The 26,428-nt window shown below is 41.0% G+C and overlaps 1 protein-coding gene across 8 annotated transcripts in view; it reads right to left on the bottom strand.

Annotated features, from left to right (window-relative positions):
* Window positions 1-26,428, bottom strand: part of PBX1 (PBX homeobox 1) — a 308,844-nt gene that overhangs the window by 66,928 nt on the left and 215,488 nt on the right. For all 8 annotated transcript variants that reach the window (XM_008514481.2, XM_008514478.2, XM_070608177.1 and 5 more), the window contains 4 exons: window positions 23,491-23,735; window positions 17,269-17,459; window positions 9,973-10,108; window positions 5,312-5,471 (listed from right to left, as the gene is read on the bottom strand). In XM_008514481.2, coding sequence (XP_008512703.1) covers window positions 5,312-5,471; window positions 9,973-10,108; window positions 17,269-17,459; window positions 23,491-23,735 — 732 coding nt within the window. The remainder of the gene's footprint in view (window positions 1-5,311; window positions 5,472-9,972; window positions 10,109-17,268; window positions 17,460-23,490; window positions 23,736-26,428) is intronic.

A 26,428-nucleotide genomic window follows, 5' to 3' on the forward strand; every position in this document is an offset into this window, starting at 1 on the left:
ACTCAGGCCTCTAGGTCCTAGTTACATCCTTCTCAAATCTTTCTTTCAATCACAGCAACGCAACCTAAATATTAAAAGCTATTTTGTAATAATTGTTACAACACAAGCTCACATTTAGATGTCATCAGAACCAAGAATAGTCAGCTCCAAGAACCCAAATTATAATTTTTTATGATATCAGGATTTTTTTCCCCCAAGAGTGTTCAGTTTGAAGCCCAGGTATTCTCTTTCTCTCCCAATCAAATGACATGTAATAAACACACATTCTCTATGCTTGGCTGATGGTTTATTGGAAATCAGCACACAAACTGAGAAATGGGAGAAACCCCCAAAGGCCCACAGTGATGCCAAGTAACATAGCATCCATGGAACCATGAAGGCACGGAATGTGCCATTTACAAGATATACACTGCAATTGACACAGATGATTTAAAATATATATGTGCATAGATAAATTGTAAATATGTCTGGCTGCCTAATGTACATAGAGATAAATATGCGCATATCAATATACTTCATGTACAAATGCATTTGAATCAGGACAATAATTGCAGGAATAGTCCCTGTGCTCTTAGCTGGGCTGTTTCAGCATTTTATCGTCTTTGTACACCCATGTCCAACACTACCATGGCTTCTGACTCTCTGATAAGTATCTAGAGGCAGTGATTGTGCTGAGGGAAGAGATCAGGTGCCACTAATACCACAATAAAGCAGACAGAAGTCCACATGAAAATCTAAATAACGAGGGGAAGATATGTTCTTCATCTCGCACTGGAAGTTGGAAAGAGCTTATCAGGGAAAGGATAACCTCATGGGAAGGACGTAATTCATAGACAAATAGTGAATGGGCTCTCTTGGAGGTGCTGTGGAATTCTCAAACAACTAAAACAGAACTACTTGGCTTGCTGAGAAGGTCAGTCAGGACCCTTACCTGCAGGTGGCTGTAAAGTAACCAGCAATTACCTCAAGCATGTTTTAAGACGTGCTTGCCAGTTAAAAGGTTTTGAATTTGGCTTGGGAAGAGAGGCAAGTGGCTCATGTAAGCTGCTATCCAGACATTCGGGGGATGTAAACAGCTAAGTCTGCACTCAACTAGACAGAGAAGCAATAATGGATCACCTATGGATTCTAATGCACTTGCTCAGGCCAACATGACGATGCGGAGATGTGTTAACATTCATTTTCATAGGACAATTTTCTGAAGTCTGCATTCTACTCTAAAGATCTTCAGGAGACTTAAATTTGTGCAGGAAAAAGAAATGTTACCTGCATAATCTAAAAAATGGAATACTAATGATAAAATCTAAACCTAGAGCAGAGTTTCTTGACCTTAGCACTACTGACATTTTGGGCCAAATATTTCTTTTTTGTGGGGGAATGTCTTACATATTGTAGGATGGTCAGCCTTGGCCTCTATCCACTTGATGCCAGTAGCACCCATCCCCAAAAGTGCGACAACCAAAAAGTCTCCAGATATTAACAAATGTCCCCTGGGGTGCAAGTTCACCCCAGTTGAGAACCAATGACCTAGAACAAGAGTAGATTTACTGTTTCTTCTTAAGGAACTCAAAGTGTTTAAAAGGATTAGCTCCTTATTTCTCACAGCATTTTTATGAAGCAGATGTATGCAAGTATTGCCCTAATTTTTGCAGTTTAGAAATCAAGGCTTCAGATTGATTATGTGGCCAGCCTGATCAGATTAGACTCCCACACCTTTTGGAGGCTCAAAAGATAGAGACTCTTTGCTAGATATAAGCTTAATTATGACTCAAGCTTGCCTCTCTATTTTCCATGATTCTTTCTCTTTCAAACTCCAAAAATTATTGTTACTCTCTAATCAGGGCAAAGTAAAAGAGGGAAAGATTGTCTGATTCGATGTGAAATCCCTTTAGTAAGTGTGCATGTCAAGGTTCTAGAGTTCCAATTCCAGGAGGCTGTGCTTTCATTTTCCACTTAGAAATTAAGGAGAGAAACATAGGAAGAAAGAACACAGAAGATAACATCAATGGGATAAAAGCTTTCACTTGGTTTTAAAAAACAAAATTATAAGGATTCCTGCGGATTTACCAGAAGCGTCAGTTGACTTCTCTGGATGTGTTACCTCCTGTGTGTGTGTACTATACAGAAACTTAGCTTCAAAGCTGGTGTCTAGGGGTTTTAATATGATAATCTTCCATCAATCCAGAAAAACACCAAACTTTCTATTAGGGGTGGAATACGAATATGCACAAGGGCTTGCCACTAACTAAATAGTGCCAGAGGAAGAACTTTCATGGCTGAATTTGCTATTCTCCTTGACAGACACACACGGCTAAGCAAAAGAATTAAATCTGAGGGTTTCTGGGCCTCAATAAGCCTGGGACTGCTTAATTAATCAGAGAAGCTGATAAAATACCAATGATGCTATGTCACAGCAAACATCTGTAATGCACAAGCCAATTTCTTTCTTCTTGGATGTTAAAAGTGTTCTCTAGAAGATAATCCAACCTTCCCAAAGGGGCCCCATTTTTCTGAGATCTTAATTCTTGCTTTTACAATCTCATCAAAATTAGGAAATTGAGAATGTGCCACTCTAGGTGATTCCAGAAGAATGATAAACCCAGGATTATAACTAGTGCTTCAATTGGTGCTCATTTTTGCTTTCGTTTTTTCCAAACTTAATTTTCTGGTCTTCCTTCTATTCTTCCTCTTTGCTCCATCCATTTTGTCAGCTCCGCTGGTGTAAAATACAAAGCATGCCAAATATCTCTGAATGCTTGCTCAGCCCCCACAGTTCCTAGTCCTAAGTGATTTTTATGAGTTATGCTTAAGGAAATAGGAGAAAAGGAATAGATCAACAAATAGGAATATTTTAAAGTGGCCTAGATAAAGATACTGAAGTGCGGCTCTCCACACTAAAGCCTCTAGCAGGAGGAAGAATGACTTGCAAAGCATCTTCCTTGTAGTAGAAATGAGTATTCCTACTTAGTAAAGCTTCTAGAAAAAACTCCTTCAATAGCGAGGATATAAAAAGTTCCCAGGTTCCAGAACTCTAGACTTCAAACTCAGTCAAAATATATTTTCACATATGAACCTCTTATTTAAAACTTGCTATCTATTTCAATTATCATTTATCCTTTGAAATTATGGAAGAGCTAGTATAAAACATTATAAACACCCTATGGGAAAAGTTTGAACATTTCCAAGTTCTCACTTTATTTGTGTAATGATTTGGGTTGTGTGAAAAGCAGAGGAAAATACAGAAAAGCTCATTTATAACTTTTCCTGTTAAAATGTTTATCTTTTAAAATTCCATGCTATTGCACATATACAATAGAATTTTCTTTTGTCTCTACTTTAAAAAAAGCACATCAAAGCGGTTCCTCTGCATATTACTTCCAACAACTTACACACCACTCGAAGGCTTAGCTCGAATTTTCCATAATAATTTACTTTGTGCTCAGAATAGTCACATGTAGCTTAAGGCACCAGAAAAATTCTTTAGAAACTGTAATCATAAACTGACATTCCAAGAGAGCCAACATCATTCTTAAACACAGAGTAGGGGGTTAAAAACGCTTCCTTTTCTCTTTTTAAGTGCTTTAGGAAAGAATAAAAAGTTACAGATTTAGTAATGAAGGGAGTCCACGGGCCCTTCTAAGGACTAGTCATAAATCACGCTAAGCCATCTGCGATGCAGATATATCAAGGATAGGAAAAAGTCATTTTGATATCTGTTTTGCATTATGATAACCTTTGCAGGCGTGTTGAGTGTGTTTTTGCTAATGTTGACAGAATTGTACTTCTTCCAAAGAGACAAGTGAAAATGTCTGCCTAGCAGTGCAATTCAACTAGTGTTGCTGGGTCTGAGACGCTTAATAATTGACCAGATGGGGAAGAAGGAAACTCTCTGGTTATTGAACCTGTTAGCCTTGATCCTTTGTCAATCATACTATGATGGGAAAAGAAGGAAACACACCCAAAAAAATCTCTTGAAAAGCAAATATCCTCCTCATAGCAACCCAACCTGGAGTGCTGGGAAAAACAAAACTGGATTGAATTCTACATTGTCTTACCATATCCATGTTTACAAAGCCCAGGCCACTCTTCATGCATGATTCCATTTAAACAAAAGAAGGCTATGACGGTACAGCTCAGTGACTTGGAGAACCTTATGATAACAAATTAGTGCATCTAGAAGCTCACAGAAGACATTAATGCACAGAGCTTTCCACGTCTCCAATAACAAACCACCACAAGGTAAAAAGAGAGCTTATTTTAGTGGACAAAGAAGCTTTGGGGTCAAAGGTACCACACACCCCCAGATGTGTTAGACACTAGATTTTTAATGATATTATGATCTAACATTTAAGTTTATGACCCTTTAAAGTTGGAGTCATCAACTTTTCTCAGAGGTGCACCCCACAGCCAAAATCAATGCATGTGGTTCATTACAGGGAAAATATCATAATCTGAGACCAAACATTCGATAAGGAATTATTTCTGGTTTTCCCTTAAAAAAAAAAAAGGTCCTGACATGCCCTCCATACCATGCAAACAGTAAGGTTATATTTTATCCATTATCAACTATGTTTTTTTAACACGTGTACATTCAGACTGAGGGCACAAGGTATACCCAAAAATATATTGTGTTAGCCTAAACTTTGAAATAAATGATACAGTGTACGTTCACCAAAATAAAACCAGGAGCGGAGCACATGACTAACATTGTAACTTGAAAATTAGACTCTAAATTAATGACTGCCAATTTCCTTTGTAGTTTATATAAAGAAAACCAACAAAATAAAATGGTAAAGAACAACAGCTATAAACAATGTATAGAAATAATCGTGTTCTGGCTTTGCAGACCAGAACATTCTAATGAGATATTTAATAAAAGAGCAAATATTCCTGCACAGAATGCATGCTAGTATGTGATGGAAACAGCAAAACAGACAAGGATAAAAACTTTATACGAAACAGACTAAATGCTAGAACCCCAAGGGACTCTCTCTAAATACGAGGTCTAGCTTATTTACTGACATCTCTGAAAGGAGAATTTACAAGTTTCCTCATCAAAACCAACCAATTTACTTCTGTCCAACTTTAATAGGCACACCAGTGCAAACCTCCAGACAAGCCCATCTTATAAACAGTAAAACACATTGCTCTTTAGAAATGAAAGGAGAAACCCAAAGTGGCATCAACAACAAAAAACACAATCAAATACACAAATCAACCAATCAGAAACCTAAAGAATTAAAGGAAAACCCCAATGTAGAAAAAGCATAAAAATGGAGAATAATCCCCCCAAATCAAAGAAAAAACTAACCAGCTGAGTTGGGAGTTGAGGGTGAGTTAGCTTGGCTTCCATGAGCTGACACATTGGTAGCAGTGACAGCTGTTTTGGCAGCATAAATATTGGCTTCCTCTTGAAATTTACCTATGTTCTTCTTGTACCGGATTCGCTTATTTCCAAACCAGTTTGATACCTAGAGCAGTTTAAGAGAAAATGAGAACGTTAACATTTCCTCCCTCACAAACATCACAGAAGAAAAGGAAGAGCTTATCAGAGAGTTTGAAGAGGTAGGCTAATTGGTCTTCCATTTCTGATTTCGCGACATCAATGAAAAGATTTGAAGGAAGAGCTTTGAAAGGAGCAACTATATAAAATGAAATTCTCCTGCTCAATATAACACAATTTAGCAAAACCACTATGACAAAAATTTTCCTATGGAGGAGCTTACTCATTTAAACTAGGACTTATTTAGTTTAGGGCAAGCATTTCCAATTTGCTTACCTCTTAATTATATGACACTAAAATAAACAGAACATTTCAGGAGAAATGCCTGTCACTTAATGCTAAAGTTGACTTGGGGCAACCAAAATACACAGTCTTTAAATATCCATAAAAATCTGTATCAACATATGCAGGCTTTCATTGATGGGTTAATTTTAAATTTTTATAAGTTAAATAACTAATATGGACTAGATTCTCAGCTGCATTGTCCTACAGACCTTAGGATCAATATAATTCAATCCACTAGCTTTCACTAAGTAATTTGTGCAAAGCAAGGTGTTAGCTACATAAGGAAAAAGTGAAGCACACAACTGATTATTCCTTTGAATTCCAGGCTTTAAATGTTAAAGCCAATATGCAAAATAAACCTAATTTACTTTCATTTGTTAGTTTATTTCTTTCACGTGGCTCACAGCAGCTGTCTTGGCTTGATTCTGTACCCCTGCTCCCTTTATAGCAAGACCTCTGTCAGACACAGTGGAGACACACTAAAATTCCGGCCTTAGGAAGGAAAGTTTTATATCCCATATTCCAGATGTGATTTTAAACTAAAATGTTGTAGTTTTTATATAATTATAAAACTATGAATTTGGTGAGGGAAGGGGAAGTTGATAATTCATGTACCACAGCTTACATGTAGTTTATACCCAACAAAGGCAGATAAAGAAAATTCCTGCAAAACCACACTTATTTTTCAAATGCATTAGTAAAATTAAAAAATCTTATAAGGCTAACTCTCATAGACCTCTGCAGCTTGTACTATAGCAGAAATGCCAAGCCTTTGTTACAAAAATCAAACTATACCATTGCAATATTAGTAAATGAAAGGCAAAAATCAATAAGAAAATGCTTTATTTATTGTAAATTCTGGTGCCTACAGAAGAGAGTTAAACTACGAAGGGGAAAGGCACTTCTGGGTAAATTTAAGGACCACTGCATATCTAATTTCACTCAAAACTCATGTTTTTCTTGATACAACTTTTCATTATTCATATTCTATGAATTCATACTATTCATATGAATCAATAATTATGGTTGCTCTTTGACTTTTAAGTCAAATAGGGAGATGGGAAAGGAGGCAGGGAGATCTTTCTGAGGTAGCTAGATGAGCTGGAAGAAAGACGGAAAAGCTGAAAGTACTTTGGGAGGACTTTTGAGGAAGAAAGGGAATGTTGAGATCTAATTAAATGAGCCGCATGAGAGAAAAAGGAGAAGGAAGAGGGTGGAGGAGGGACATGTTGTGGGAATGATTCCTTTCTAAATGAGAATAGAACTGGTAGGGAAGACGCCAGGTCAGTTCAGGCATTTCCTACATTGTCCACTAGGTGATATCATATGCCCTGGACAATGTATAGAATCAGTATTTTCATGAATTAACTCACTGTTCAACAATCATGGATCAAGGGTCTACTTACTATGTGCCAGGCACTAGGGATACATAGACAAACACAGTCTGCGACAGGTAATACAGAAGGAAACACACATCCTCTGGAGAGAGTTGGATTCACATTTTGAATGTGTTTTTAAAGTTTGAAAAGCCTGTGGGTGGAGCCATCATGAAGTCCACTGGCAAGTAAGATACCTGAGTTTGATGTCCAGGAGAGAAGTCTCATCTGGATATTCAAAGAGAGGTATATTTGCAGATGTGCGTAAAACAGTGCTTTTCAAAGTGAAGTGTGAGTGGAGAGGTTGTTAAAACTCCCTAGGCTCCTTCTTCCGCACCCCCTTCAGAGATTCTGATTCCAGACTGGGGTGAGACCCAAGAATTTACACTTCTAACAAGCTCCCAGGTGCTGCTGATGCTGCCTTGTGCGGGTCACATTCTAAGGAGAGCTAGTACAGAGGAAGGGCTGTTCAGGGATCAAAGGAGAGGGTGGTCAATAGACGGATTTCAGATGGATTTTGGCATATGAGCATATTTTTGTTTTGGATCATGGAAGCAATAAATAGTAAGCAGATTTCAAAAGAATCTGTGACAAAAAAAAACGGTTCAAAACCATGTGGTGGGCATGAAGCAATGAGGGCTAAAGAGAGAACAATATTTTTAGGGTAGGCAGTAAAGAACAATATTTTTAAAGACACTAGATCCTCCAAGAAGACTGAGCGGGAGTAGTCCAAGAGGAAGGAGGAAACTCCACTGAAAACAGTGTCAAGGAAGCCAAGGTAGGAGAATTTCAAGATGGAGGCGTGACTATTAACCAAAAAAAAAAGGACAAGAAAGGCACAGTTCAAAAGGCATTCTCTAGATTTGGGAACTAAAGGGAGATTTAATAAATCAGGTGATCCAAAGAACCATGATTGGTAGACAGGGCAACTAAGTCCCAAAAAGAAACAGTGAGTTCTCTAAAATCCCACGGTTGACTCTTGGCAAAAACATGCTCCTAGCCAAATGCTCTTTCTACTCTATCATATCATATTGTTTCCCACTAGGACTGTTTGGCAAGGATGGAACAGCTTGGTTGCTGTTGGGAAGGAGTGATGTGATGGCAAAAGAAGATTGCCATGGCCTTGGGGTGGGTGGAGCAAAGGGAAAGGGGATATAGTATGCAGATAATCATTTTAATGGACAAACTATCTGCACCTTGAGTTTCCACACTAAAGGAAATGAAGGTTGCTGGAACAGGCCAGGATTCCACCTTTTATCTAGATATCATACAGACCAGCTCCTGAAGAATTCATTCTATCTTCAACAGGGATTTGGAATTCTGAATCCCAGAATCTGAATTCAGACAATACAGGGATTTAATTCTACCTTAGAAGCAGAAGATTCCATAACTGCTCACTGATGGTGAGTTAGTGATGTTAATGGTTAGTGAGTTAATGGTTCCTACCTGGAACCATTCCTCAAACATGCAGCAAATATCAAAAAACATCAATTCTCTTTTCTTATGGACAGGGGTCTAGATTTAAAAAAGAATGGTTAGAGACCTAGACAAAACTAGAACACCTGAGTTTGAGCACTGATATTCTGTTTTCCTAGGACTGTTAGGACTGGAAACGGTCTTCAGCTGGGTCGAAGCACCTATGGAAGGTTTGAGTTAAAAAGGAATCAATTCTTTCTGCCTTATCTGAAAGGATGTTTCTAAGGCTGCTGCAAAATCACCACAACTTGTTGGGGAGGCCCTGGCAATCTCTTCTTTGTAAATACACTGTGTGGAGTTCTATATTTGGACAGGACCTAATTCTGCTTAGCTAAACACAGGTTGATGGAATCAGTACCCTGTGGGGAGTAACAGAAGCCAGGATTCAATTCAAGGAAGTACTGATGTTAGTTTATACAAAACTGCATCTACTTCTTTTGGAAAATGTTAAGTGAAGCTTCTCACTAGAGTAGGCCTCTTCTCCTCTCCTTCATCCCCCTTTTATGGAAATACCAGTTCATTTGGTTCTCTTGTACAGGATATAATTCTAAAGGAAACTTTCTCTGATAGATTTCAGAACCATCACTACTTGTCTCAACTCGAGACCAGTATTTGAGGTTCAGATTGAACAAGTTCAGATGGATCCTTTGAGTGGACAAAATGAATATACACACATAAATATTGCCTACTTTTCTACTTTATATCAATGTTGAAGACTCCAGGTCTATACAATTTTTATGTCATGTATCTTTCCACGTCAACAGGCACCTGTTATGGTTATCGCTCCTTGAGGGAAGGGGGCATTCAGTGACATTTTGCGCAACCATTCCAATGCAATCATAGTGACATGTTAAAATTCCTACACTCCATCAGTTACAGAGTGAACACATCAAGAGAAGACATTTGAGTCCCTTTCATTTAAAAGTTCCATTCACTGACTCTTAAAAGTTCCTGGTGGGCAAAAAAATGGGGTAAGGAACTGACTATGTTTAAGAAAAATACATGAGAAATGCAGAGACCTTTCCAAGTACATGTAAGAATCTTCAACCCATTTGAAGCAACGGAGGCCTCAGTGGGAAGAACTCTACCTTTGTTTTTACACTGTAGGCTCCTTAGTCTTCTCCTACTTCTGCTTGTTCCTCTCAAGTTTTTCCAGGTACTTACACGGAAACTCTCTTATTTATACACATTACGTGCTTACCTTGCCATTTTAGGGCATTAGCTGATAGAACTTGCAAGGCATGAAAGTTGGGTGAAGCAAGACCTCTAAGACCCTACCATGTGGCTGTGCCATGGCCAGGCTATAGGCTGAGCCTTTTGAGGGCTCCTTACCTGGGACACTGTGATGCCACACTTCTTGGCTAACTCCTCTTTGGCTTCCTCACTGGGGTAAGGGTTGCTGAGATGGGAATAGAAATATTCATTCAGGATTTCCGTCGCTTGCTTGTTGAAATTCCGTCTCTTCCGCCTTCATAAAGAGAAAGGAAACAATGACAACAAACAAAGTTTACACCAAATGCATATAAAAAGGGAGAGAAGAGGATCTACTTCTGGGGGAAGACAAATTTTTGAGTGAAAAGTAAATTAGAGGAGATTTGCACAGAGGCACTGGCTGCTGAAACCATCACTAAAAATACTTGTTAAATGCTTCACTGTGCACCATCGGGATATTGACTAGAATGGTCATAGACATTTATAGAGAGTGGTGAGGAGAATGAAGATTCAAAATTCAACCATCTTGGTTTGAAGCCTGGACCCAATGAATACCAGCTAGGTGCTTTGGGATGCCTCTCTAAACCTCAGCATCCTCAAATAAAAGTCAAGAGAGTCATAGTGACCTCACAGGGGGAGAGTAAGGGAGAAATGAAGCCATTGGGACAGTGCCTGGTGCATGGCAAATGCTAGGACATAGTGGTGACAGTGTTTCTTCCTATCAGGTTCCAGGCATTGGACCTTACCCCTCATAGCAATCAATTCAAGTCATTCATTTTTCACAACTAGTGAGGTCCAGATGGTTATTCCCATTTACCAATGAAGAACTGAGTTCAAAGATCTCAGCTGGTATGTTTATAGCGCCAAGATACTAATTCAGGTCTGTCTAACTACAAAACCCAGCCTCTTTCTCCTATACAAATTGCCTCCTAGCAACTACACAGAGACTCTGTTGCCACAAGTTAAAAATAAGTTATCATTTTCTCTTTCTTCTATCCCCGTGTAATTGCACGTAACATTTTAAAAGGACATTTGGGGAAGAGGGCATGGAATACACTGAAATGAACCCCCTGACCTCTTGACCCCCCTCAAAAGGAGAGAAGCGTCACTTTTTAAGCAAGGACAACTGCTAAATGGTAAAACAAAAGCCCACAGAAATCTTTTTATTATATAGGCTGCTGAAAGGAAGAAAACCATTTTTTGAATAAAAACATTTTTCTGCCTTTTAAAAAAAAAGTGCTAATTGAACTAATTTAAAGTGAGAATTACTTTGCTGCCTCCTCATAGCTATGGCCTGTGGATAGCTGGGCAGTTGCTTAGAGAGGCCTGGCTCACTGCACATGCTGGTTGGCCCTCCTTGAGGTGGTGGGGCCTCCATCTTTAAATTAGCTTTATCAGTACTTTGTCTTTCTTGCTTTTATCATAGGCCTTTCCTTATGGAAAAGATTTCCAGAACATCCCTGGCTATGCCAGGACATCGAATTTCCCAGTTTAGCCAAGAGAAAGCACTGATCGCCTTGCTAGACAGGAAATTCAGCTAATATTGTATTTTCAGGGTCCCACTTGGATTAATTAACACAATAAAGTACCTGATTTTACCGGATGAACACCATCTGTCCACAGGTATTAACCACATCTGTCCAGATTATGCCAAGCCCAAGTCACTCTCCCAAATCATGCTGAGTTTCTGGGTCACCCAGCATCAGAAATTGGGCAGATTGGATTAAAAAGCTCAACTAAAAAAATAGGCATCTGTTAAAAGCTCTTGCATGATGGGAATTTGAGGAAGATAGCCAAGTGGCTAACACTGTCTCCAGGCTAGTCTTTAGATAACCTCTGGCTGCTTCTTTGCCTAAAGAAGACAATTGTTTTAGGCCTGTGGAACTGGACCCCGAAGGCTCCCCTAATTGGGAAAGCCTCGGCTCATTCATTCAGTTGTTTGCATTAGCACTACAGTGTATTTTTTGGGACTCTTCCAATTGAGCTCAAAGGAGGCCTCTCTGGAATGAGCCGGTGGTATGGGGATGGTGCAGACAGCTGTTCCCGGCTCGCTTCTCGTTGCGATGTGCAATCTTTCCTAGGTGGTCTCATCTACTCTGATGGACTCGCTTATCACCTCTTTTAGTGGCTGCCTCAATCTAGGGCCTTTGAAATACCAGGATCAGGAATTTTCACAATTTCAGGAAACCTAATGAAAAGAACATACTTCTGATGCTAAAGTTATTTGCGCTAACTAAGACCCCTGGTTTCTTCCCTTTGGCTTGAAGCATTACCAGCTCAGCGAGTTAACATTTGTGATTTTAAAGCCAATCAAAAGCTTTGATAGTCAGGCATCTGGGTTTTTAATTTAAGAAATGGGGAAGTTGATTCAATATTACTAGATAAATGTGTCATTTCAGGGACACAACCTTTGGAATCAGAATGATTCAAGAGTAAGAAGTGTAGTTACGCAGGACACATGTGGCTAACTGCCAAATGCATTGTCTCCTGCCTAACGCTTCCCCTAAAAGCCACTGTCCCATTTACCACTGCATACTGCAGGCACCTCAAATTCCGTTTCCAAAACTGGTATCAAATTTCACCCAAACCAGTTCCATTTTCTTTGTTACCCACATTATACAATGACGTCACTATAGATACAGTTTATTGTATTTGCTAATTTGTTTGTTCATTCGTTTGTTCATTCATTCCAATATTTTAGTACCTAGCATGCGCTAGAACCTGGGAGTGATTCTCAATTCCTTTTGCTCTCTTACCTTCCTCAGATGATTGGTCCCAAAGCAAGTCCTGTCAGTTTCATTCTCTCACATCCATCCCTTTTGTTCCATCCTTATTGTCACTGCTATTTTTGAAATGGGTTTAGATGATCCACTGTCTATTATATGCAGGTCTGCCTAATGCCGTCCAATAGCACTTTCTGCACTGAGGGAAACACTCCAGCTCTGCCCTCCAACATAGTAGCCATTAGCCGCGTGTGGTACTGAGTAGCGGAAATGTGGCTAGCGTAACTAGAGAGCTAAATTTTTTATTTCATTTACTTTTCTTTTATTTTAATTAATTTGAATTTAAAATCAAATAGCCACACGCTAGACAGTGCAAATCTAGAAATGCTTTCCAGAAATACTGCCCAAGCCGCCCTCTGGCAAGAAGAGCACGAACTCACAGCCTGGGGTCCACCATCAAGAGCACGGAACGTCTTCAAAACCTCCTGCTTTAGTCTATTCCATAATATACCAATGTTTGTTTTAAAATAGGAATATTTTCCCTCAAATATTTGAGTAAAATGGGGAAGGTATTTCATCCTTATTCTGTATTCCCCCAATTTGGGAAGCACAAGCCTCAAGAGTGGTCCCCTAGCTAGTCTCTCTGCAATTCATCTTCAAGAGAATCCCCAAAGTAATTCCTCCAAACCATGCATCTGATCATGTCACCAATAACAACAGTAAAATTAAATAATGATATATAATAATTATATATAATATAGTGATCCTTATTATAGCTGAATTATTGTGTGAATATCATGTTCCAAGCACTGTATTAAGTTTTTTCTTCATATTATCTTATTTATTCCTGGAGATAGGATTATCCTCATTTTATAGACAGGAAAACAGAGTCTTAGGATAAGCCACTTACCCAGGGCCACAAAGGTAGTCAGGATTGTAGCCAGAATTTGAATCCAAGCAGTGCAATTTGCAGACGTATGCTGTAAATTACTACATTTCCTCCTTAAACAGCTCTGAGGGTTTCTGCCGCTTAATAGGACAAATTCAAAATCTTCATGGGTACAATTAAGGTTTTTTAGTGATCTCTCCTATCCCTAGTGCCTCATTTCCTCCCTTTCCTACACATGCTCTGCATAATTCCATTTCGCCACATCATATGCTTCTCCATTCCCCGAAGACACTCGCGGCTGTCATGCTCCTGTGCGTCTTCATGCCACCCTGTGTATCTCTTTCCCACAGCATTTGCCACAAGTTTACATGTGTCTCCCCAACTAAAGAGCAAATTCCTCAAAGGATAGGAGTCATGTTTCACTCATATTTGAAACCCTACTGCCTAAGCATTCAAGTAAGTAATGCTTGTTGAAGTCAAATTATGTTGTTTTACTTTGTTCATGTTACTCCTTCTATGTGTCAAACATCCTGCTCCTCTGAGATTCAGTCCTGTCTGCCCTCTCTCTCATTCTCTCTCCCCTTCAGGTGGAGTTGGCAGATGCGCTTCATGTGTTCATGTGCAATTTTATGTTTAGTAAGAGTGTCTGTTTGCCCCATGAGATTATAAGCTCCTTGAAGGTGGCACCCACTTTTATATGTATATTTTTTTCATAATTTCTTATTCCATGGCTAACATAGCATTTGGCAGAGAGTAAGAACTCAATTAGATAAATAAATAAATCTAAATACATTGCCAGTTTGACCAGACCTTACTGGACGTCCTTTCCTCCTTTTTGCTATCCTTCTCTCTGCTAATTCATTTTATGTCATCCCCTCTATCAGGATGAAGTGCAGAGGTGGACTTCTAACCATCTGTTTACGTTCTTATTGTTATCTCCAGCAAAATGTTGCCCCCCCCAAAATTTTAATTATTGCTTGAAAATCATTAAAAGGATTTATAAATTCTGTTTCTTTCAAATAAGAAGAATGTATTTATAGCCCTGACAATAATGTTACCAAGTTTTCCAATACAATGCTTGGTACATAGCAAGGGATGATAAATGTTGAATGAACGAATGAATGAATGGAATTTTTAAGTTAAACTTTTCTGGCACAGTTAAGTCAATGTAAGGAAGAGAAAAAGGCTATGACTTGAGTGGGACAAAACCTGGGCAAGTGCTCAGTTCGGGAGAGTGGAAGGCAAAATCCTAAGAAGGCCTGGGAGATTCCACCCCTGGTGTACGTGCCCTCCCCTTGAGTGTGGGTGGGACTGTGAAAAAGAGGTTAGGAAATCAGAAAACTGATTAGGTTACAAATGAGTAGACACTGAGTTAATGAAAAGGGAGATTAGGTTAAAGCCTTAAAATGGCAAGATTCTTCTGCTGGCCTCCAGGAAGAAAGCAAACAGCCAAGCTGTGAGCTGCCTGTAAAGAGAGCGGCTTCTCGGAGCTGGGACCTCAGTCCTACAACACAAGGAACTGACTTCTGCCCACAACTGGAATGAGCTTGAAAGAGGACCCTGAGCATCACCCCTGGATTACAGCTTTGTGAGAGGAGAGGAGAGGATCTAGCTGAGGCAGATCCAGACTCCTGAACAACAGAAATTGTGAGAAAATAACTTCGTGTTGTTTTAAGATGCTAAATTTGCGGTAATCTGCAACAGAAAACTAATATAAGGAATGTTACACAACAAAGCAGTAGTTTTCAATTCGACATACCTATTACATTACAAAGACTAATCCTGTTCCTAAATCAAGTCCCCCTTGTATTTTACTTGTCTTCCATGAAATCTTTTCTTGATTGAGCCCTGCCCATCAGATGCATGGTTTAGAGCAGCATGTGTAGCAACGAGGATGTCTTTCTTACTAAGGTTTGTTTAGCTAGCTCTCGGCACTATAGCACTGGAAGCAATGATATTAACTACCCTAATCAGGAGATCCAGGCAAACATTTATTTGTGAGCTAGAAAAACCATTTGTTCAGCTTTGGGCAGGCATTTGGGGTTATATTCTTTCACTGATACTAAATAGACCCTCAAAATAAATGCTAATAACAATGACAATGGGTTAGTTGTTTTCGTTTTGAACCTTGGCTCAGAGGCAATGATTCAAAGGTTGCAACCAAAGCAAGAAAGAAACCCGCTCTTAAAGTGACTGTCCTTCTGGTGCCAACTGGAACGATCCAGGCAAAGGCTGGTGCAAGTGAAAGGAACTGTGTACAAAGCTCGCCTAGTTTTGCGTCTTTTAGAGTCTGACCTTCAACTGGGCACAGTAGAATTATTGCGAGAAGAAATCCGACGAGACAATGATTCTGCTCCTCCTTTCTTCCCAATTTCTTTCTTGAAAAGAACCCAGTCTGGGCCCAACTTTTCTTGTTTTTCAATATCTGCCAACATAAATACCAACTCCAGCATTTTAAGTAGGGAGTTACCATGGGGATGTAAGCAGCACATGCAGAGTGGCGGCGGCTGCAGCACTGGGGAAAGACCCAGACAGGGGCCACCAGTCATTTGCACTTAGCACCACACGGAGCAGCCTGCTTTAAAGAAACCAGGATGGCAGCAGGCCATGGGGCAAGGGAGCTGCTCAGAGGGTCTTGCTGCAGGGTGACCTCGCCTTCCCTGCTCAGCGCCACGCTCAACTGGGAAAAGCTATCTTCATCTTCACTTTCTCTTGATTTACTCTATGGAAATCTATTTTCCCAGAGATACATTTTCCTAGCTGGCATTCTCATTTCATATCCCGTGTGACCCAAAACACACTGAATAAAAGGGAGTTTAGGAGATGCCAGCAAGTTTCAAAGAGGTCTGTGGACTGTAAAGACCACAATTGTGAAGAGAGAGAAGAATACAGGTAAGAGAGATGAATAATACATGATTTCAGGGGTGAAAAAAATTCAAAAAGATGACACCTGCATTTATAGAAGATGGCTAATTTAAGATGAACTGTAGGACACAAAGGATACCCACCCTCTGAAAATGTATGTGCTAGATCAATTACTAAAATACTCTTCTAGAGCAGATAAGATATGATTATCATGATCTTCCAGGCTAAATAACAGAGCTAAAGAAATCAAAGGGATTTGAATAAATCCATCTGTCTAGAGAGCAGGAGGACCAAGAACTGATTACCTGTTCTCTGTTCTCAGTTTCTGTCTTAAGGAACACTTCTATCCATGGTTTCATCAACTGAATTCTTTGAACTCACAAGTAAGGTCATGAGCAGCAATGCCAGAGAGAAAACATCAAACCTTGATTGCAAATTTGGCCCATCTCAGACCAGCCCCTTGCCCCTCTATGCCCAAGGGACCATATCTTACTCATCTTTATACTCCTGAAACTTACCCCAGAGGCTGGCACATGGTCATCTACTTATAAATATTTGCTGAATTGAACTGAGTGCGCTCTCTGCCTATATATAGTGTGGGAAAGATCCCAGCTCTCAATCTGAACTGTCTTTCTTGGAGAAAGTGTGTCACTGCACTGTGCGAAGAAGCCCACTATAGGCCCATAGTTACAAGATGTACCTGTGAAAGAGGTACCTGGTGGTATAAAAACACAAAGTCCTGCCTTTTCTGTCACTGTAGCTAAGTCATCCTTGCTGCTCACTCAGAGTGAGTAGTAGTGGAAACAAAAATCACTCCCTCCAATCACACGTTTTCTTGGAGCTGTATAAAACCAATGGCGTATCCAGTCTCGCAGCCACAGAATCCAACTCTGGATGAGTGACTCTCCCAGAGGACAGCACAACCCCGTTGTGACTCACCGCGCATCCAGAAACCGGGAGCGCAGGATCATGACGGCCTCACATGTGCTCTGCTTGAGCTGCATCTGGATGGAGCTGAACTTGCGGTGGATGATACTGACCATCCGCTCGATCTCCTTTGGGGAGATGGGCCTGGTCCGGCTTTGCTCTCGCAGGAGATTCATCACGTGGGTGGTGAACTCATTGCAAGCCTGGAATGGCAGGACAAGAAACATCGGGCATGTTGAGGGTCCAAGCCTCAGCACATGCCAGGTCCTTTTCATAAGGTCATGCGGGCTTTTCTAGAGACTTATGTAAGTAAGAAAACTGGGCCAGTTTGTGGTATTTTGTCAAATCAGTGGGATAAGATAAATGACTGCCTGGAAATCCCGTTCAGCTCATTTGACTCTAACTTTTAGCCGTGATGTAGATTTTTTTATGGGAAAAGAAAATTCTTACCCATATCTTTTCTTAATCATTTTTTTTCATGATTTTTACTACTGTGAAAGATGAGAACATGAATCCTAGTATAAAACACCTTACAACCCTTCACCCCAATGTTAACAACCAAAGAGAGTTTGGGGTCAAACGGAGCATGAACTTCTGCCTTGCCCATTATCTCTGATATACTTAGAGCTCCCAAATATTCAATTTTGGGATGCACAAACAGCCAAAAGAGTGGGATCATGGCATTAAAAGCTTTGGTAACTCTTCTGGGAGATTTCTCAGTAATCTATTTCTACTTCTAGTTTTGTTATAAGAAGTCTCTCCAACGCTAGCCTTCTGAAGTTCCACATGGCCGTAAGGCAAAGGGAATCTGCCCTCAGAGGCCTTACAGAAACAGCATCAAAACATGCTTTAGAGGATCCAGGAGCTCTCCTTGCAGAAAGGAAAACTCTCAGGCTCCAGACCAACATACCATCAGCTCTGGAAGTGAAGTTGGAGGTCATCCTTTCCGTCTCCTTATTTTACATTTGGGAGAACTGTGACTGAGAGAGATGAAGGGACTTTTCCAAAGGCACACAGTAAAAAGGAAGCAGCTGAGGCAGGACCTGAACAGTTCATATTCCAAGCCAGGGACTTCTGTTCTTTCCCAGAGCCTGAACTTACTCTTCTGAACACTACTGCCGTTTCTTTTAGTTACTATATTACTTATCATCTGTAGTCTGACTTCCTTAGCTGAGCATTCAATAAAATAACGATTCATAGTTTACTCACAGCATTGTTGTAAAACTGTATTAGACTTTTAACAAAAAAGGCAAGAGGATGCTTTGAGAGTTGAAGAACCAAGGCCTCAAAGGTCTCCAACTTAATATTAACAATAGAAACACACTCATTAATGATAACATTGCATCGCCATTGTTTTTATAGCACAAAGCCCTTCATATTTGTCAATAATGCAGTAACAATAACACATTTACTGTTTATTTCTCTAAGAAATCCTTCGAGGTTGGTTGGCAAAAGATATATAGGCAGACACATCCACTGGGCTGTGTCTTCACTGTGGACTGGGAGGCCTGGTTTTCGACTCTACCTCCGTGAATATTTGGGCAAATCCTTTTACTACTCGGTGCCTCATTTTACTCATCTGAGAGTGGATTTAATCATTCCCAACCCTTTAGCAAGGCCAGCAGTACCCAAGCTCTTGCGCAGTGGTCTGTGGATGGAGTACATCACTCTCATGTGCACAGCAGCGTGGGTTAAGTAAGAGCATAGGTCCCGGCTCTGGGACTCACTTAGCTGTGGGACCTTGGAAAGTTACATAACATCTCCATGCCTCGTCTTCTTTATTTGTGAAATGGGAATGACAATATCTACCTCAAAGAGTGTGGCAAGGATTAAATGAGTTACTATATGTGTGTCTGCCCATTATTATCTCTTCAAAATATGGATAACTCAGAAACCCAACATATTCTCACGATTGGATAAACTTCTCCAGGCTTCAGTCTGCCTCTTGGTAAAATAAAGGGGGTTATAAATACCTTCTTTCTACTCTGCAGGCATACGCTGAAGATAACTCCATAGAAGAATAGGCCCATATAGCATTTTGCTCTCCACTAAGAAAATTACCACATTAACACAAGATCTGCAGTACAGGCTTCTTCCCTCCGCAACCCCAAACACTGCCCCCCCCGCCCCAGACTGTACAAAAAAGGAAGGGTAATAAACCTGGCAGCGAGTTGGCTGAAATTCAAGGCCATGGGGTGGGGAGTAGAGAGTTAGGCACGTAGAAAGCATCCTGACCAGCTTTCTGGGGAAGAGCTACACCCCACTGGGCTGCAGGCTCCCCACCTCATGGGGGCTCACAGGGAGGAGGGGCTGGATGTGAGGAGGTATTGTCAAGTGCACTTGCTGTCTGCCAGGAAGCCACAGCGCTTAGCTAATAATAACGTACTTCATTACAGTGAATAAAAATACTCACAATATCTGATGTTTATTCACAGCATTTTATCCCAGGCCCTTTCTGCTCTGCCATAAACAGACAGTGGAGTCTTTTCACCCACTGCTGAGGTGGAACAGGGAAGCTGCTCAACAGCTGCTCAGGAACACACAACAGAGAGCAGAGTTCCAAGTCCATTCTAACCAGACAGAACAGAAGGATCCAGATTTTTCCAGGACCTGAACTATGCACGCCTCCTCCTTGGTTCCCCCAAGCTCGGCACCTTCAGAAGCTGAGCTGCCCCAGTTTAGGTCAGGCGCTCATGAGGTGAGAGTAATAGGAATAGCTGGGGTTACAACATTAATTAAATAGAACTTCACAGGCTGAAGCTTTCTGTGACAGAGGAAAGTCTACTGGAGACTGTCATAAAGACAGTCACTTTCTAGAACTAACACTTCAGCTGCCCCCAGAGAGCAGAGGATTCTGAAAGGAGATGTCCCAGGTTCCAGGGCAAGGGCATTCTGGGAGCAGTAGACTAAAGAGAAGCCTCTTGGAAAATCCTGCTCTGTGTCCTAGAGTTTAAACTTACATCCTGCACTCCATTTGGCCCGTCTTCTTCTTTTACTTCTTCAAACTGGATTTGGCTGCCAATCTCAGCGACAAGGGTAACTGGGGTTTTAGGATCCTCTTAGTTGGGGACAGAACTAACTGAGCCCAGTTCAGCCTGAGATTCTGCCCAATCATTCCCTGACAGCATATTTACAAAAGCTGACAAACCCTGCAAAGCTAGAAGAGCATCACTTCCTTTCTTTCTTTTTTTTAAGAAGCACTTGGAATAAAATTCAGGTTTCTGACATCATGGTTTTATCTATTAGAATATGCCAGCTCCTAAATGCCTTAGCTACCAACATGATCTGCTGAAAAAGTGTTTTACCAACTCTATTTAATGACTAAAACAATTTCCTTCCTTTCTTTCTAATGAAAGTCTCTAGAAGCCTACTTTATTTAATAACTTCAGGGTGAAACAATGGCTGATTCAGGTACTTCTTTTTTTGAGGAGTAGGGGTGAGGAGGGCTCTGATAGCTAATTACTGACAAGAAACTGATCGTGTGGTATCTACCACCACCATACAAAAACAACAGAATCAACTATTAAATAGGCAATTTGGTAATTTCATATAGGTACTACTAAAATAGAGAGTGACATTTTTACTTTACTGAGGTTTCCTATTTTTAAAAAAGCTCCCACGAGGAATGGTTAGAGAAAAATGAAGATGATATATCTCTCAGACATACTATCTAGAAGGTTAATGGTATCATTTCCCTACAATCTGCTATTTACTGTAATTAACAATACAACTAATATTAATAAATTATTAAGCACCCAGAGTATGTTGAGCAATATTCAGTTCTTATCCAGGATAATGCCCATATAGATAAATAATAGTTTTAGTACTTTTTAAGACTAATAAATACAGATGACTACTATAATATCTCTACATTTACATAATGACTGATGGAATTTTTCCTTAAGTTCCCAATTTCCAACATCTTTATTATTTAGAGTAAGCAGATATCCCTGAGAAGTTTCTGAAGGAGAATATTTTTATCACTAGCCTCCCTTAGGTACCCGCAACTTAGTCCATGGAAGTAACAGTGAGGACAAGCTGGTTACTTCAGTGTCTACACAAGCGCAGGCTCGCTCTTTATGAAGAGGAGTCAGGCGTTGTTCCAGAAATAGCCCTGGGCTAAAGGTCAAAAACTGGATTCCAGGGCAAATTCTGGATGTGTGACCCAGATGCATCACCTAAGCTCTTTGACCTCCATTTCCTCCATTCCTGTATCAAAATGGAGCCTATGCAGTACCCGGCCTGGGTACCCAACCACAAAATTACCTTGTGGAGCAAGTGTAGTTACATCAGCAACACGTTTCACTCATTTGGGATGAGGACAGAAGAGTGACAAGGGGGTTTAAATCAAGGAAACATTCAGTTCTTCTATGTTGCTGGCAACCTCAGCTAAGAATGAAGCGTTTTCAACACCTTCAGCCTACCATCCATTCCAGTCATGGGTTTAGTGGGGAAAGCTACACTCTAGTCTCTTATTCTGCCCCAGGAGTTTGGCATGAGTTAACCTGGATGACAGGCCTGCATAGGTTGTTATACCAGAGACCAGGCTTAGTGGTGAAGGTGAAGTAGGAAGAGCACTGAGAAGGAAGAACCCAAGAGGCCAGCTGGGGACCCTTACAGGAAATGTCCCCATCGGTCTTCCCAAGTTATCCCGCAGCTTAGGGCAGACTCTGAATTCTAACATGATGATCCAGCTGGGGGAAACCGTCATGGATCAGCCAGCTATCTGAGCTCAGCCTCCCCTGGGCTCTGGGGAAATGTCTACATGAGCCAACACTGTGGCAAGAACATTGGTTCTTTCCCAAGAAGGTGAAGGGCGATGACTCACAGGTTCTTACCACAAGATTGCTTTCATTTTCCTCCCCTTGAACTCTTCCTACACCTTATCTGATGGTTGAATTTCACCATACTTGGCTTCGAGCTTCACAGCAATTTTTTTCCCGCTCTCAAAGAAAGGAACTTTGTAGAAATCCATTTCAAAGGTAGATAGGAGTGCAATAATGAAACTTTCTTCACTTTAAATTTTAAAATGCCTATTTCTATTTTAAAATTTAAATTTTCTATTAAGTTTGCATTTGCCTTCTACCTAGACAGTCATAAGAGGACTGTAGAGGGTCCTTTACTTTTTGCTTTTTCTCCTTCTTCTTTTGTGACTCTTAAGAAGAGAAAAGAAAGCCAGAAACCTAACAATTTGGTGAAAGTAAGTTAGCTGGAGAACTTCAGGACAAGGTTGCATCCAAAGAGGTGACAGCAAACATATGTGTCAGCTAAATGACGGGAGGAGAGGCTCATGTTAAGAGACTCCTAATAAAGTAGCACTGCTCATATTGAGTAGAAGAAACAGTATTGATATTTAAACTAATGTATATATGTGGAGGGGGGATCTCGAGTAGAGAGGAGCTGTGTTACAATTAGAACACCTTACACACATATGCTGCTTCGTAATGTACAGCCTTTCTTATTCTTTCCTTCATATGATTTTTATGGCCCTGTGATATCTTTGACTTCAAATCCACAGCTCTCTGTCATATACCACGAGCTTTTGGGGTAGAGTGTGTGGAACACTGGGTCCCACAGATCATCAGTGGAGTGTCAGGATTGGAATCCTGACTCCAGGGGTCCCCTGAGATCCTCTATTCTTTTTAGAAACAAAGGTGTATATCCTATTGCATATCATACATACAAAGGAGAACAGGTTTGACTCTCAATTTAACTGGGTCTGGGTAGAGCGAGAGACTTTAAGGCCAAGTTTTAGTATCCTTTTTCTTAGGATTCCATGAGCGCCCGGAAGATGAAGAATCCTCCTAAACAAGCAGCTAACAAGGGCCAGAGGAAGGCAGCCACCTCCCCGCAGGTCAGGTGGTGACTCTGCTCAGGACCTATATCACCCTGACAAGACCCCAGGCTGCAAGCGACGGGCAAATATTCCAGAGTTCCAGGTACGGACTGGACCTTATATTGACTATTACTGTTTCCTGAAATCATCTTTCACAACTAAATTTTTTTTAATGCCTTTATCTCCAGGTTGCCTGGGTTTTTCATAGTGGACACCAAAGACTTAGTGGAGTCAAGTTCAGCAAGTAGCTCTGTGATTAGACAGGAAATGCTGGACCCAAGAAAGTCAATGTCCAGGAAAGGCTGTCCCTCATTCTCTGAGAGGCCCGGAGTCTTATGTCCCCTCCATCCTTTCCTAAAGGGCCTGGGGTGCCGGAGACCCCTCAAGGCTGTGTTTACCTGCTCGTATTTCTCCAGTTCCGTGTGGTAGATTTGTCTGATCTGTGAGAGTTTGGCTCTGTAATCGGAATGCTCCACTGAGTTGTCTGAACCTGCCCCTCCAGAAGCTGCCGCTGCTGCCGCTGCCGCAGCCGAGCCACCGCCCTTCTCTGGCCCCGCCACCCCCTCTGCTAACAGCATGTTGTCCAGTCGCATCAGCTGGGGGTCTGTTGGCTCCTCTTCCTGGGCTCCCCGGATACTCAAAACTGCAGGAAGACACAAAGAGAGGGGCAGTGTTAACAGTAACCCAAGGGAGAAAATTAAAAAAAAAAAAAGAGTGTCATTTAGCTAAATAAGTCTTCAAATTACTTGCAATATGGTATCTGAGAAATGGGCAAAGAGCTGGAAAAAGACAGGCACTGAGAGGGGGATAAAATGCAAGGAGTGATTCACTTTGTTCCAAAAATTAATTATACTTCACTTATATGAGGTACCCAAACAGTCCAATTCATGGAGGCAGAAAGTAGACTACTGGGTACCAGGGGTGGTGGGAGCGGGGCACAGAGGAGTTAGTGGTTTAATGGATACAGAGTTTCATTTGGGGAAGATGAAAGAGTTCATGAGATGGCTTGTAGTGATGGTTGCACGACAATGTGGATGTACTTAATGCCACTGAACTGTACATTTAAAAATAGCTAAAACGTAAATTTTATGTTATGTCTCTTTTACCACAATAAGAGAACTTTCAAAACTACAAAAGAATTAATTATAACAGAATGTAATTTTCACTTTCATCCGCAAACTGCCAAATTTTAATTCAAGGAAAAGCATTTCCTTCTTCATTTCTAATTTTAGATTTCTGTGAATTTGTAGTTTCATACACATTGACTTTGTAATATTTGATTGGCCTAAATTTTCATCTCCAAGACAACCTAAGCTAGGCAAATTCAGTTACTTGGAGTGAAATCTCAAGACCTTTCCCCTGGAAGAGCAGAGAGAGTAGAAAAGTCCAAAATAGCAAGAAGACAAATTGGCCCTGCAGTAGAGATGTTTCTCTCTCCAAATTGAGGTCTACTCATTCCAGGTAAGAAGGAATCTGTCCTGTTAGAAACTAGGGTGAGACCCTTTTAACAAGCTATCTCAGGGATTCAGAGAAGCCCGTGTTCTGGTAGGATGGAGGAGGCTCAGATGAACGAGATGGCCACTTTTTATTAAAACCATGGACCATTTTGGGGGTGGGGTGATTTGGACTGAAAGAGATGGAGCAATTGAGTAAATCAGCATAAGAGGGAGGCACTCTCTTTTTACTACCATCACACAACCTGCCATAAAATAAATCACTCATCTAAACCCAGTTTAGGTGTCAGCAGCCAAGTCTTTGCGGAGAGGGAACATGAAAGGAATTTTCAATTAAAAAAAAACACTTTTGGGTAGAGTAGGAAAGGAGGGAAGTGATTAAAGGCAGAGGAGAAGCAGTCCTGTGTTCGTTCCCATTTTGGGGATGGGGATGGCAGGGTGTCTGTCGCCCGGTGGATACATGAGCACCAGAGCAGTGAGAGAGGCAAGAGCTGTTTCAGGGCAGGGCGCATGTGGTGAGCCTCAAGGGGATGGTGCCATTTCCAGTAGACTCCTGAGCCCTCGCAAGGCACCCCATGGAGTTGTGACAGGGAAGGTGGATATGAGCTCAATATGAGGGGACATGTAGATGTTCAGGGCATTCCATCACGCATAATACCAGCATAACTGCTGGCTGTGCCCACATGCTCCTGGCTTCTAACAGGCGTGACAAGAACCAACCTTGAAAGTTGTTCAGAAGGAATCTCAACTCCTGTGCTGAAGGGAAAACTGTGGCACTGCTTTCATGAAACACAAGACAGTCAAGTGGGATGTCACGCCACATGGACCAGTGAGGGCAGTTAGGAGCAGAGGATTAAAGGCACGGGGTAGAAACAGGTGGTCGGTGATGAAGTAAGAGAGGATGGGAGGAGGACGTGGGGAAGGCAGCTGGCTGGGGAAGAAAGAAGGAAGTCCACCCGGACACACAAAGAGCAAACACTCGGGACTCAGGCTCTTTTCCTTTCACATCTGAATTTTTAATATTCTGCTGCACTAAAATAAAATTGCTATATTGGTGATGGCACAGGTTGAGGTTTATTTTGTGGACTTTTGTCCAGTGGAATTCTCCTTTTGGAGGCTCACGAGACTAAAGGGGAAATTGCTTCTTTGACTGATCTTTGAATAATAAAGATTTAGTCACATTATTCAGTTGCTTGAATTTATTTACTCAAATCTCCAAAGTCCGCTGAAGAATATATCACCACGAACAAAGGTTTTCTGAAGAAAGCAATTGAACGCTGTACCCACTTCCTGAATACCAGTCCCAAAAGGTGGCAAAAAGAATCTGCCCACCTGGGCACCTGGTGTTAGAGCCCAGAAGCCTTACCTTCCTCACCTCACAGTCCAGTGAATTCTTTGAGGTGAGGGCTTAGTATGTGGGATTTATGAGTGTTTCTCTAGTGAATTTTATTTAGTGAATTTTAATTGCTTTATCAACAAAAATATTTACGGGCCATTTAAAAATGAAAAAAATCCTATGGGAGTCATTCTTAAAAAATGAATGTCATTGTTCCATTTTAGCTTGGTCATTAAAAAACATTGTGCTGGGGCAAAATTTTGCTCTCTAATCCACTCTCCTGAATGTCAGGTCCAACGTACTCCAGAGGAGGCCAAAACTCTTGGAAAGCAGCTACCTGGGCTGATGGAAAACCTCCCCAAGATGCTGAGGGGGTAACACTCCAGCTGGGCGGTGATGCCCCCAGGTGGGTCCTCCTGGTTACTCCATAACCAATGACTCTTGCAAGTGACCCAACACTGAAAGAGCTTATAATAATTTTTGGTCTCAACAAGGTTCGTAAAGCAAAAAGGAATAATGTCATCTTAATGGTCAGGAGGCACTTTA

This window comes from Equus przewalskii, unplaced genomic scaffold, assembly GCF_037783145.1.
Source record: "Equus przewalskii isolate Varuska unplaced genomic scaffold, EquPr2 ChrUn-3, whole genome shotgun sequence".
In the NCBI taxonomy this organism is placed as follows: domain Eukaryota; kingdom Metazoa; phylum Chordata; class Mammalia; order Perissodactyla; family Equidae; genus Equus; species Equus przewalskii.